At 36.7% G+C, this 15,024-nt stretch overlaps 1 protein-coding gene across 1 annotated transcript in view; it reads left to right on the forward strand.

The window, feature by feature from the left end:
• The first annotated feature begins 1,169 nt into the window (after positions 1-1,169).
• The window catches only part of LOC127425929 (isoleucine--tRNA ligase, cytoplasmic-like), a 125,743-nt gene continuing 111,888 nt past the window's right edge, over positions 1,170-15,024 (forward strand). The window contains exons 1-7 of the mRNA XM_051672259.1: positions 1,170-1,208; positions 1,965-2,088; positions 3,468-3,624; positions 5,668-5,787; positions 6,584-6,666; positions 9,577-9,694; positions 11,586-11,733. Coding sequence (XP_051528219.1) covers positions 1,970-2,088; positions 3,468-3,624; positions 5,668-5,787; positions 6,584-6,666; positions 9,577-9,694; positions 11,586-11,733 — 745 coding nt within the window. The 5' untranslated portion in view covers positions 1,170-1,208; positions 1,965-1,969. The remainder of the gene's footprint in view (positions 1,209-1,964; positions 2,089-3,467; positions 3,625-5,667; positions 5,788-6,583; positions 6,667-9,576; positions 9,695-11,585; positions 11,734-15,024) is intronic.

Below are 15,024 nucleotides of genomic sequence, written 5' to 3' on the forward strand. Positions count from 1 at the left end.
AATAAAATATTTGATGCCATGAGTGTACCTTCATTTACTATTACTATCATTTTGAATGGCCATAGAACATGAAGCACTGTGATAATTTTACCTGGTCGCAAAATGTAGTCCGTTAATTTACCTGATGAACTTTCACCTTTTGCTGACCCTTTATGCTTCGCAGAGCAAATGTGTGCTTCTAAATCACTTGCACCTTTATTAGCAACCGACACATAAGTGCTAGCTTTACATGTCATACATTCTGCTTCCCACGGATCTCGACCTGGACGAAAGCATGGGAATTCTTTGTGCAAATCTTCGAAAAAGGGGACGTATGGTCACCCTATGTAAATCCTTACAGTAAAGCTAAGGATTTCTGAATATCAACTGTACTCGAGTAGTACCACAATTGACATATAGGTGGCGCCAAGGGCGTAGATTTCTCTTGAACATTGTGGAGGTTGAAGCGTGAAGCATTTACATGTTTCCATTTATCTTGGAAGTTGAATGTGAAAGTTAAAGTGGAGATTATCTGAGCAGGGAGGAACATTTATAGTAAAAAAGGGCTTAAATATAAATATTTTTCTCACCCACACCTATCACATCGCTTCTGAAGACATTGATTTAACCAGTAGCGGATTTAGGCATGGCGACATGTGCAGTTGCCTAGGGCGTGTTGAAGCGGGTTTCACCCAGGGCGCCATTCAAGCTAGAACCGCCACTGGATTTAACCACTGGAGTCATATGGATTACTTATTTGCTGACTTATGTGATTTCTGGGGCTTGAAAGTTCTGGTCACCATTCACTTGCATTGTATGGACATACAGAGCTAAAATATTCTTCTAAAAATCTTTGTTTGTGTTCCGCTGAAGAAAGAAAGTCATACACATCTGGGATGGCATGAGGGTGAGTAAATAATGAGAACATTTTCATTTTTGGGTGAACTATCCCTTTAAGCTTTAATTGCAACAAATTGTATAGGAAAAGCATAAAACATACATTTTTGAGAAATATTTATACAGTGCTGCCGTGCAAGAACTGTAATAATAAAACATGTTATGCACTGTTCTGACGAAAAAACTTTTTACTTAGGTGGACTTGCTTGCTGTAGATCACGACGAGGCTTTTATTATGAAAAGTGACGCTTGTGGGAATTCGGGTTCCACACTCTCTTTCGCTCAGTTGCATCATTTCCTCCCTCTCTCAGCTCACCGGTAAGGATCCGCGTGTGAGTCTCATCTGACACTTTAAATTTATCACTTATCATATAAATAAATCTCATGATTATTCTGCCATAGGTAATGACATAAACCGTGCAATATCAGCATATCATGCAAACTGAAAAAATAGAAACATGCTTGTGTAATGAGATATTTGAATTTTAAAGCTTGCACACTACTCATCATGAAAAGCTATAGCACAGCTGCATAGGTCAGCGTGAAATGTTTATGCTCCTTATTGTTAAAGAACGTTATCTATAATTACTATAACATTGCTTTTAACGAGTGAATTGAAATGCTTTCAAATTTTAAGAGAGAAGACAACAGATGACTAATCTCACAGACAGATTAATCATTCATAACAAATGATAGTTTCCTGGTATAATGTCAGTTCTGTTGTCTTCATTCTACAAGCAGATGGTGTTAGAATAGTGTAATGGTGATGAGACAGTGACGGAAATGTTTGTGCACCCTGCTATTTCCATGTCCCTTCTTGTTTCATTAGGCTGTTGTGTTATTGTTGTACACAGTGAGGCCACAATGACATTGGTCAAATTTGTGGAGTTCATGCCAGCCCGAGTGTATGCTGTCATAAAGGGGATGAACTGTACCATATACAAAGCAATTCTAAAATTCATGTTATCTTTTCTATTTGACTTGAAATGGTATGCAGATAATATAGCTTTTGTTTGTTATATAATACGTGTTTTAAATCGTACAATTCTATTTTGCATGTGATTGATTTTTATCATTGTTGTCTTCAGTCAGAATGGTTGAAGCAGTGCCAGAGTCCATCCACTTCCCCACGGAGGAAGAGCGCATCCTGCAGTTCTGGGTGGAGAAAGACTGTTTCCAAGAGTGTCTCAAGCAGTCCAAGAACCGGCCCAGGTAACACTGCAGTCATCATTATGTTTAAGCTAACTGTATCACTTTATAGAATGTTGCTTTGTGGGTCTAGAGTCCAAAGTTTTATTTATTTTCAAAAATTCAAACTGCATCTTAAAGGTGCACTCAGCGATTCCTGGGAAACACTGTTGATATTCAAACTCAACTGCCAAAACAAACACACCCCTCCCTTCAGTGCTCCTTTGGAAGCTCCGCCCCCCAAATTCATGCAAGCGAGACTGTTTTACGCACACCAGCTCCAGACACTCACATCTCTCCTGCTACTTAATCCAACATAACAACAACAGCATATATGGGTTCTGTGAAACATAGCAACATTTAAGTTACCCACCTATCGAGAAGAAAAAGAGCAACTTCTGCATCCGTCTTCAAGCCTTTTACCTTTTGCCATCGCTCTTGTAATTAATTTCCCTCTCGCTCTGCCCCCACCCCCCATCCTGTGAACGTGCAAGAACCTCCCCCTGTTGCTGATTTGTTGGAGTAGTGTTGTGTGAATCAGTCTGTTCCACTTTGTTTTTGTCCCATTTACAGATCCAGGGCTGTGTACAAATACTAGATTTGTTTTCAGCCCACCCACAGAACGGACAGCTAGCAGACTGTGATATTTGCGGAATTTGATAAAAAGTGTATTGGATTAGAATTACTGAGTGCACCTTTAATTCCGATATTTTAACATTTATGTACTGAATTCAATAAATATCTTACTTCGGGGGGGCCTGGGTAGCTCAGCGTGTAAAGACGCTGACTACCACCCCTGGAGTTCGAATCCAGGACGTGCTGAGTGACTCCAGCCAGGTCTCCTAAGCAACCAAAATTGGCCCGGTTGCTAGGGAGGGTAGAGTCACATGGGGTAACCTCCTTGTGGTCACTATAATGTGGTTCTCGTTCTCGGTGGGGTGCATGGTGAGTTGTGCGTGGATGCTGCGGAGAATAGTATGAAGCCTCCACACGCGCTATGTCTCTGCAGTAACGCGGTCAACAAGCCATATTATAAGATGCATGGATTGACGGTCGCAGACGCAAAGGCAACTGAGATTCATCCTCTGCCACCCAGATTGAGGCGAGTCACTATGCCACCACAAGGACTTAGAGCGCATTGGGAATTGGGCATTCCAAATAGGGGAGACATTTTTTTATTTTATTTTTTTAAAATGACGGTTTTAAATGGAAATTTTGTTTAGGTTTGTCTTTACACTGGAATGCATTTTCACTTTGCGTCTGTCCCTCCTGAAGAATAGATCATTTGTTTTGGTCAATGTTGGCAGTGTTTCTTATATGCACAACAATGCTGATAAAGTTGAATTTGCATTGTTCTTAGAAAGAGAAAGCAGATATGCATGAGAAAAATGTTTGTTATTCAGGTACACATTCTATGATGGTCCACCCTTTGCCACTGGTCTTCCTCACTACGGTCACATCCTGGCTGGAACCATCAAGGACATTGTGACGAGGTTTGCCCATCAGAACGGCTTCCATGTGGACCGCAGATTCGGCTGGGATTGCCATGGGCTGCCTGTGGTGAGAAGCACTGATATTTGCATAATACTGTACAGCAATAAGGTTGGACTCGATTGAGTGACTGATCAAAGTATTGTGAATTTAGGCACATTCCACGAATATAGTATGCTTCTTTATACTGTTGTGCTATCCCATGTTTTTTGTTGTGAGAACAATAGAGCGCAGCAGTGCCTGCCCACTTTTTCAGCTGTCTGGGTTCTGGAAGTATTTTTTCCATAGGCTTTTAATAAAATCCTCCATAGTTGTAAGCCATGAACCAAACCAACCAGCTCCTAGTTGAATCACAACATGATAAACTTTGTTTTAAGACAAAAAAGTATTTAAAAATCAACAAAAAAACTAAACAAAACAATGGTACAAGACTGTGTACCTACCATCTTTCATGAGGGCACGAACTACAATCCCATACAATGGTACAAGACTGTGCACTTACCGTCTTTCACAAGGGCACAAGTACAATCCCATGAAGCACCGCTGATGACATAGTCAAATTAAAAACGATGGCAATATAAAAATATTTATTTTTAGGTTGTTGATTATAAGTATAGAAACACTTTTTTTTTTTACTTTTTTCGCCACGGTTGTCTGATTGGTAAAGCTTTCTTTGCTGGACCATGAAGTTGTTTTCCATGAATTCTACTATCAAACACGATTTTTAAACAAAGAAGTTGAAATAAGCAGATTGATGGCTTCAACAGAAGCATATACCATCGATGAACAACCTTTTAGTTCATGGTAGGTCTGTTTTTAAATGTTACTAAGTTATTGTTGAAAATCAATTTGTCTGACACATAGCTAGTTTGAAACACATTACATGTCTGTATCCCCATTCTGTGTTGAATTGAAATTTAACTCATTTTAATCATATTAATAATAATAAAATTATATATATATATATATATATATAAACTAATTTTAATGACCAAAAATTTAATAATTAGCTATGTCCCACATTGTGGGTACAACCCTGCTACCACAGGATTTTCCCTCCTTAAAGGGAAAGGTTAATCGACAGAATTTGTGGCATAATGTTGATTACCACAAAAAATAATTTCGACTCGTCCCTATTTTTCTTTAAAAAAGCAAAAATTGAGGTTACATAGAGGCACTTACAATGGAAGTGAATGAGGCAAATTTTTGGAGGGGGTTAAAGGCAGAAATGTGAAGCTTATAATTTTAGAAAAGCACTTAGAAAATCATTCTTCTGTTAAAACCCATGTATTATTTGAGCTTTCAAGTTGTTTAAATAGTCGTATTTATGGTCGTTCTATGGTTTTAGGCTTTACAGCGTTATGTCGTCATAGCAACAAAGTTGTAAAATTGGATATAACTTCATAGAGAAAGGTTAGTAAGCGATTTTATCACACTAAAATCATGTTAACACATGATATTTTATGGGAAGTTTATCAAAACTATAAACTAACATTTTGTCCAAAACTAGTTAGTTTCTACCCTATTTAGTTTTAAATTAAGCTACTGGCATAGTTTTATTCAGTTATTTATTCTCATAAAATGATTTAGGTTGATCAAAATTTTCTGAATGTTAAGCACCTCCTTTTATTGACAATTTGTTGGAAAAAAACAGCATCTCTAAATAAGGCATTTACTGTAAATATTACATTGTGTGTTGCATGTAAATGATGGCTTATAAAATAACAAAATTAGCTAAATAAAAAGGGATTAAATTCTCCAATTTTTTTTTTTTTTTTACTTTTCACATTTTAGAGAGAACAAATTTTTCTAATAGCTCAGGAAAATCAGCAACATTATGTTCTCCACGTTGTTTTAAAATTGTGAATAATATCACTTCTGTTTGGCCAGTGACACGTTGCAGCTGCGAAAAGATAAATATTTTTATCTTGCGCAGTTTGTGTCGCTAGCAGCCGTGCACGACAAAGTGGCAAGATTCTTGTGAACGAGTTTGGCAAGTTGTGCTGTTTTCAGTGCCGCCTTTTCTGCCCCCTCTCTCCCATTGAAAATGAACTAGGTACTCACAGGTACCTTGTGCAATGTAAAACACCCTTTACTGTTTATGTCTTTTAGGAATTTGAGATTGATAAATCTCTGAATATCAAAGGACCTGAAGATGTTGCCAAGATGGGAATAGCAGAGTACAATAAACAGTGCAGGAGTATCGTCATGAGATATGCCAATGAGTGGGAGGTATGTGTATCATGAGCGTGTATTTAATTCTCACACTTAATGGAATAGTTCACCCAAAAATGATCATTTTCATAATCATTTAGTCACCCTTATGCTTTTTCAAACTTGTATGACCTACTTTCTTCTGCGTAATTTAAATACGGATATTTTGAAGGATATATGATGTTTGTTTTTTTGTCAATGGGGTCAAAAGCTTTCAAGCTCCAAAAAGGCAGCGTTAAGATAATCCATATAATTTGGGTTTAATCCATGTGTTCTGAAGCGATACAAATTAGTTTGTACAGACCAAGATGTAACTCCTGATTCACTATAACTCTTGACATCTGCAGTCTACTTTGTGCGTTCACACTTTCTCCCGCTTGACACGTTTTGATAGCACCACAGAGCCATAGTGTTTAGGCGAAATCCCCCCAACAAATAGCTTTGATGCATGCACAGAGCGTGTGTACAGCGCTTCGTGCATGCGTCAAGTACTTCAAAGCTATTTGTTGGGTGATTTCACCTAAACACTATGGCACTGTGGTGCTATAGAACACTTTTCTGTTTAAGTGACCCCTCAAGCCTGACACTGCAACGTTGGCTCAACCAATGGTGAGAGTTTAGGATGGAACTATCTGTTTGAAAACAGTGATTATTTTGCAGTTCTGTTTGGTGACGCTACTGCCGCAGAAATTGCACACTTCATCTTAAAATTCTTTACCGTTAAGATAAAACCTTTGTTTCTAATTACACTTGTAAACGTGTAAGTAGTGTAAACACTGTCAATGTTGAATTGTGTTGTGTGTTTTCACACCAGACATCAGTGAGGAGAATGGGACGCTGGATTGACTTCAGAAATGACTATAAGACCCTGTACCCCTGGTTCATGGAGACCGTATGGTAAGAGTTCTTCTAGCACGTTAAATTCTAATTTATCATTGTAACTATTAAGAGTATGTGGAATTGAACTTGAAAAGAGGCAGAAATTCTCAGTTTGATACACTCCTTTCAATATAAAGTCCCAATCACAGTTTATACAACAGATAGCTTTGTCTCTAAAATCTTATTGGATAAGCTGCATACAAATCTGTGGTAAAATACCTAATGTACCTGTGACCACACATCAGTTGAAGTCCTTATTAATGCACCAACTTGCTACAAACCTTTTGATGAGCTACTCAGCTATGTTACAAGAAAGATAAAAGAATAATGTGCCAGCTAGAGGTTGCACTTCAAAATAATCATTGTCCGTCATTTGATGGACTACGTAATACATTTTCCATCAAGCTGTTTTTATCCTTCTGTAAATATTATAATGCTAGTACGCATCTGTGTGCATTGCCGCTGTGCTGCAGTTCTTGGCTTCTTTGATTTTTGCTTTTGCAATGTAAAAAAAACCAGATGCTGCAATTTGGTCACCTAACCTACTGAACAGTATCCCATGAATTATTTCACTAGACAAACACTTATAATTGTTTTTCTTCATTTCTTTCCCCAAATACTCATTTGTGTCTCTACTACTTATTATATTAAAAATATATATATATATTTATTGGTCATTATAAATAATTAAAAATGAAGTATGAATCATTATAATTGCCTAAACAGAATTGTTTTAAATGACGAGCTGCAAGAAGCTGATTTTGCTGTCACTGTAAAATTTGACATTTTCTGGTGCCTAGGAGGTAAATTGTGCAGATCACATTCAGACAGTATGACACACTGCTCTTTTTACATAGTACAAGCACTTAAGTGTTGGATATGGAATTCTATTTAAATTTTTAGGTTTCAATGTTGTGAATATTTTGTTAATGTGTAGCTAACATGACATTTTATACAGTGATAGCTCGTGTCATTATTATATATGCAATTTCATGACATCATATTAATCAATAGAATATATGGAATTGAACTAACATTTTTAAAATGTGACAAATTGTGATAACACATAAAAAAATACACATTTTCACATGAAGTCATTCATATTTGAATAAAGCAGAATAGCTGAAAGAGTAATTCAGACAGTTATGTTTAGCTTAATATCTTTTCAAATTTTCAGTTGCATTACACTTATGGTTGAAGTCAGATGTTTGCATACACTTAGGTTGAAGTCATTAAAACTCATTGTTTATCCACTCCACCGAATTCATATTAGCAAACTATAGTTTGGCAAGTCGTTTAGGACATCATCTTTTGCATGACACGAGTAATTTTTCCAACAATTGTTTACAGACAGATTGTTTCACTTTTAATTGACTGTATCACAATTCCAGTAGGTCAGAAGTTTACAGTTAACTGTAAGTTAACTGTACCTTTAAGCAGCTTGGAAAATTCCAGAAAATGATGTCAAGCCTATAGGCAATTAGCCAATTAGCTTCTGATAGGTTAATATTCTAATTGGAGTCAACTGGAGGTGTATCTATGGATGTAATTTAAGGCCTACCTTCGAACTCAGTGCCTCTTTGCTTGACATCATGGGAAAATCAAAAGAAATCAGCCACGACCTCAGAAAAAAAATTGTGGACCTCCACAAGTCTGGTTCATCCTTGGGAGCAATTTCCAAATGCCTGAAGGTACCACTGTTCATCTGTACAAATAATAGTATGCAAGTATAAACACCATGGGACCACACAGCCATCATACCGCGCAGGAAGGAGACGCATTCTGCCTCCTAGAGATGAACAGTGTGAAAAGTGCAAATCAATCCTAGAACAACAGCAAAGGACCTTGTGAAGATGCTGGAGGAAACAGGTAGACAAGTATCTATATCCACAGTAAAACGAGTCCTATCATATCGACATAACCTGAAAGGCTGCTCAGCAAGGAAGAAGCCACTGCTCCAAAACCGCCATAAAAAATCCAGACTACAGTTTGCAACTGCACATGGACAAAGATCTTACTTTTTGGAGAAATGTCCTCTGCTCTGATCAAACAAACATTGGACTGTTTGGCTATAATGACCACCGTTATGTTTGGAGGAAAAAGGGTGAGGCTTGCAAGCTGAAGAACACCATCCCAACTGTGAAGCATTGGGGTGGCAGCATCATGTTGTGGGGTGCTTTGCTGCAGAAGGGACTGGTTCACTTCACAAAATAGATGGCATCATGAGGAAGGAAAATGTTGTGGATATATTGAAGCAACATCTCAAGACATCAGCCAGGAAGTTAAAGCTCGGTCGCAGATGGGTCTTTCAAATGGACAATGACCCCAAGCATACCTCCAAAGTTGTGGCAAAATGGCTTAAGGACAACAAAGTCAAGGTATGGGAGTGGCCATCACAAAGCCAGAAAGGCAGGAAATGTGTTTTCTACGATTAAATGTCTTTGGCTAAGGTGCATATAAACTTCTGTCTTCAACTGTACATGTCATGTCAAAAGCCTGGCGAGTAAAAATAAAAAAATACGGTAACACTTTACAATAAGGTTGTATTTGTTAACATTGGTTAACATGAACTAACACTGACCAATACTTGTATAGCACTTATTAATCCTGGTTAATATTAATATCAAAATATGCTAATATTAACGTTTAACATTGTATTTGTTAACATTAAAGCATTATGAACTTGCATTAACTAACAATGAACAATTGTGAATGTTTAAATTAACATTAACAAAAATTAAGATATGCTGTAAAAAGGTATTGTTAATTGTTAGTTCATGATACCTAATTCATTACAATATGTTTCCATTCGTTAACATTAGTTGAAGTGTTTCTGAAATTACTAGCTAACTGCGATTCTTTCCCCAATGTGTCTGAGCAAATGTTATGTAAAAGGAGGATTATTTATATACTATTATTGTGTTTCAGGTGGGTGTTTAAGCAGTTGTATGATAAAGGTCTGGTGTACAGAGGGGTGAAGGTCATGCCGTTTTCCACTGCCTGCAACACGCCTCTCTCCAACTTTGAGGCCAATCAGAACTACAAGGTCATAACATGATGGAAGTTCATTGCAATTTTAACAGAAATTTTAGACTTCTTTTCATTGTGCTCCATTAATATGGCACATATTCAGGGAGTGCGACTGCTAATGAAATTTGTCTGCTGATTTACATGATGAATGTTTAAAAGCACTTTAAGCTCTTTTTAAATGCAGATCAAACTACCAAGAGGTCATTGGATCATAGACCATGTTTACTAGAAGTCGACCGATAGTGAATTCTGCCGATACAATAACTAAGGTGGTGGGAAAGACCGATAACCGATTAATCGGGCAATAGTCTTTAAAATTGATCTATAGACAGGGTTGGGGAGTAACAAAATACATGTAACGGAATTACGTATTTAAAATACATAATATAAGTAACTGTATTCCACTACAGTTACAATTTAAATAATTGGTAATTAGAATACAGTTACATTCAAAAAGCATTTTGATTACTGAAGAGATTACTTTGCATTTTGTTGTCATTTGTTTCATTTAATATTTAGTCCTTTCAGATGGAAAACATTTATACATATAAATTATGCGATCCAAAGTGCATTTGAACAGCGGCGAAACTCTTATGATGTGTTTTCATCATAAGATGAAATGAGCAGACAGAGAAGTAAGTCTGAAGTAAGTTTGGAGCAGAAGAAATAGAAATAAACCTTATTGTCAGCTTTAAGCTAAAATGCTATTTCTAGCCATTTTACATGCACATGTTACCAGGCACGATCATTTTTTTTAATCAAGAAAATTCATGTTGGATAATAATTTCTTTTTTCTAGTAAAACCTTTGATATTAGGGCAAAAATCGTATTCTTGATGATAATTTTTGTATTGTTTTCCTGTAAAAATATAAAAAAAAATCCTTAAAACAAGATCAGTTTGATTAATCTTGTTTTAGAAACAACACTGCATAAGATATTTAGGTTTTTCAGAGAATGTATTTTTAAAATGTGTCTTCTGTTTTACTGTACTGGCAGAGTTTTTATAGTCAAAACAAGTGAAAAAAATCTACCAGTGCTGAAGAAATAATCCAAAGTATTTAGAATACGTTACTGACCTTGAGTAATCTAACGGAATACGTTACAAATGACATTTTACAGCATGTATTCTGTAATCTGTAGTGGAATATATTTCAAAATTACCCTCCCAACCCTGTCTATAGAATATATATATATATATATATATATATATATATATAGATATATATATATATATATATATATATATATATTTATATAAAAAAGTAATTCTTGCTTTATTATGGTGGGCAAGACATAGAATCCAAAATTAATAAAAATCCAGATGCAGTTTTTTGTTCAACCAAAATCCCAATAATAACCAGAAAAAATTAAAATTTTGTGCATAACGCAGGACTTTTTACTATAAACAAGCCTGAAACATACTGAGGACTCTTATTTTGAGATGACTAAAGGATGTAAAACTATCAGCAACTATCAGCAGTTGCTTTTTGGAACTATCTGCACTGATTAATCAGTAAAACCAATATATCGGTCTACCTCAAAAGTGTTCTGAGATCTGATCACCCAAGCCATATTCTGGAAATGCATGTGATGACATAGCATTTGTAGTGTAAACACAAGTCCGTCCTGATGGATCCTAGACAACATAAAAATTCGGACTCCTCGCTTGTCAATCAGTCATTGTGCTGAAACAAGAGTTTTAAACTTTGTTGGTTATATGCTCCTTTAAAAGAAAATAACCGTTCATGCAGTATCTTCGGTTTGCCTGACTTAAACATGCAGTGTCACACATCGTTTTCCAATTTTCTGATTGGACTGTTATTTCTTTTAAAGCCACACAAAAACCTGCAAAGTTTAAACAGGGTGAAAACAGGGTCATTGATGATATGTTGCAATGTGTTTTACAGGATGTCCAGGACCCATCAGTGATTGTGAACTTCCCACTGTTGGAGGATGAGACTGTGAGTTTCATCGCATGGACCACCACTCCATGGACTCTGCCAAGCAACCTGGCCCTGTGCGTCAACCCAGACTTAATCTATGTTAAGGTCAAAGGTTAGTGCCAGGACTATTCTTGTATAGTTTATAGATGTATTTTTAAATCTTATGATTTGAGTATATTATATGGCAGCTGTGACTCAGGTGGTAGAGCGGGTTGTCCACTAATCGCAGGGTTAGTGGTTCGGTTCCCGGCCCACATGACTCCACATGCCGAAGTGTCCTTGGGCAAGACACTGAACCCCAAGTTGCTCCCAATGGCAGGCTAGCACCTTGCATGGCAGCTCTGCTGTCATTGGTGTGTGAATAGGTGAATGAGACACAGTGTAAAGCGCTTTGTAGAACCACTAAGGTTAAAAAAGGCGCTATATAAGTGCAGACCATTTACCATTTGGTCATTTATGTTAACATTTTTAACTTCCAGTTTTTTGTTATGTAGAATATAATACTAAATGGCTTATTTACTACACTTTACTACACTCCAACTTTTTGTCCCTTTGTATGTCCACTTATAGTAATAGTTAAGGTGTCTTGCACAAAACAATTGCAATTTAGTTTTTCATGACAATTTTGCAGCCTCTCTCTGACCCTAAGGCCTGTTTCACACCTCCTTTGTTTGCAGCGCGCAAGCAGGACATATTTATTTCTGTCCCCATATTAACAGGTTACAGCATTCATGCTGCATGTGTGAGCAGTGCGGTGGTGCATTCCAGAATGGGCACTGAGAGTAGAGTCTATTTTTGTCACGCAAGGCGCTGAACGCACATTTACGATGCACCTATTTATCAATAGTCTTGTGCAATAAAGGCTTTTAGCAACATAAAATAATGGAGTAAACTAGAGCTTGGCGATATGACAAATTCTATATCACAGTGTTAATAATTGTATATCACGGTAACCGTATATATCACAATGTAGTTCTTTTCTTTTCTGGAAACTTAAAAAAAAGAAAAAAGAAAAGAAGGGTTGTAGAAAACATTCCCTGTCTTAGGTCAGTTAGGATCACTACTTTATTTTAAGAATGTGAAATGTCAGAATAATAGTAGAGAGAATTATTTATTTCAGCTTTAATTTTTTTCATTACATTCCCAGTGGGTCAGAAGTTTACATATGCTTTGTTAGTATTTGGTTGCATTGCCTGTAAATTGTTTAACTTTGGTCAAACTGTTTGGGTAGCCTTCCACAAGCTTCTCGCAATAAGTTGCTGGAATTTTGGCCCATTCCTCCAGACAGAACTGGTGTAACCGAGTCAGGTTTGTAGGCCTCCTTGCTCACACACGCTTTTTCAGTTCTGTCCACAAATTTTCGATCGGATTGAGGTCAGGGCTTTGTGATGGCCACTCCCATACCTTGACTTTGTTGTCCTTAAGCCATTTTGCCACAACTTTGGAGGTATGCTTGGGGTCATTGTCCATTTGGAAGACCGAGCTTTAATTTCCTGGCTGATGTCTTGAGAAGTTGCTTCAATATAATCCACATAATTTCCCTTCCTCGTGATGCCGTCTATTTTGTGAAGTGCACCAGTCCCTCCTGCAGCAAAGCACCCCCACAACATGATGCTGCCACCCCCATGCTTCACGATTGGGATGGTGTTCTTCGGCTTGTGAGCCTCACCCTTTTTCCTCCAAACATACGATGGTCATTATGGCCAAACAGTCCAATTTTTGTTTCATCAGACCAGAGGACATTTCTCCAGAAAGTAAGATCTTTGTCCCCATGTGCAGTTGCAAACTGTAGTCTGGCTTTTATATTGCGGTTTTGGAGCAGTAACTTCTTTCTTGCTGAGCAGCCTTTCAGGTTATGCCAATATAGGACTCGTTTTACTGTGAATATAGATACTTGTCTACCTGTTTCCTCCAGCATCTTCACAAGGTCCTTTGCTGTTGTTCTGGGATTGATTCGCACTTTTTGCACCAAACTTCATTAATCTTATGGGGGGCAGAATGCATCTCCTTCCTGAGCGGTATGATGGCTGCGTGGTCCCATGGTGTTTATACTTGCATACTCTTGTTGTCTGTTGTTATCTGAGGTCTTGGCTGATTTCTTTTGATTTTCCCATGATGTCAAGCAAAGAGGCACTGAGTTTGAAGGTAGGCCTTAAAATACATCCACAGGTACACCTCCAATTGACTCCAATTAGCCTATCAGATTCTAATTGCCTGAAGGTTTGACATAATTTTATGGAATTTTGCAAGCTGCTTAAAGGCACAGTTAACTTAGTGTATGGAAACTTCTGACTCATGGAATTGTGATATAGTAAATTAAAAGTGAAACATTCTGTCTGTAAACAGTTGTTGGAAAAAGTTACTTGTGTCATGCACAAAGTAGATGTCCTAAACGACTTGCCAAAACTATATTTTGCTAATATGAAATCTGTGGAGTGTTTAAAAAATGAGTTTTAATGACTTCAACCTAAGTGTATGTAAACTTCTGACTTCAACTGTAAGAATTTTTTTTATTTAGCAACATTTTTGTTTAATAATGATATATGCTGATATAGCCTACACAATTTTATGGAAAGTGATTTAAAAGAATAATCTAAAAAAATAATACGTTCTTTTTTTATTTAAATCGATGTCCAGAGTAGCCTAATGGCACACTTGTCATGTCCATTGCAATGAAAAAGCTTGAATCAATAAATAACAATTTTTTTTTAAAAAGGTCCCACTTTATATTAGGTGTCTTTAACTAATATGTACTAACATTAAAATACATACAAAATAATATACTTATTGTGTAACTACATGTTGTTGTGCAAAAGTCTCACAACATTCACATTTGCTGCTATTGAGGTTGAGGTACAGGTTGGTTTAGGGTTAGGGTTTAGGATTAGGAGGAAGGTTAACAGTGTAACTACAGATGTAATTAAATTCAGGTACTTTGTTAATAACACACAGTGACACAGAGGAGCCCTGTGATGCCCGAGATGATGGAATGAAGAAACATCGAATCTCAAAGTTTCTTCATCTGAAATAAGGGCTTGTGGGTCTAATCAGAGAGCCTTAAAGTAAATTTGAAAGTAAAGAAATTTGAATAGAAATATTTTACTATTGCATACTTTAATATAATATAATAGCTATTCATATTGGCCATCCAACAGCAACAGTGTAAATGTAAAATGGACCAAGACTACAGTAGACCAAAAAGAGTTTTTTGGAAATATTTTGATATTTAAAATATTATTTGTAATGCCATTCATAAGTTTTAAAGCCTTAAAGGAAATCATATAAAAGTTAAATATGAATAAAGGACTTCTAAAGGTTTATGAAGCACACATACACCTATGAAAAAAGCATGTCAATTGTATGACATTTAATCGTCATGATCGTGAAAGCCCTAAAACAGACA

Source organism: Myxocyprinus asiaticus, chromosome 35, assembly GCF_019703515.2.
Source record: "Myxocyprinus asiaticus isolate MX2 ecotype Aquarium Trade chromosome 35, UBuf_Myxa_2, whole genome shotgun sequence".
Classification (NCBI taxonomy): domain Eukaryota; kingdom Metazoa; phylum Chordata; class Actinopteri; order Cypriniformes; family Catostomidae; genus Myxocyprinus; species Myxocyprinus asiaticus.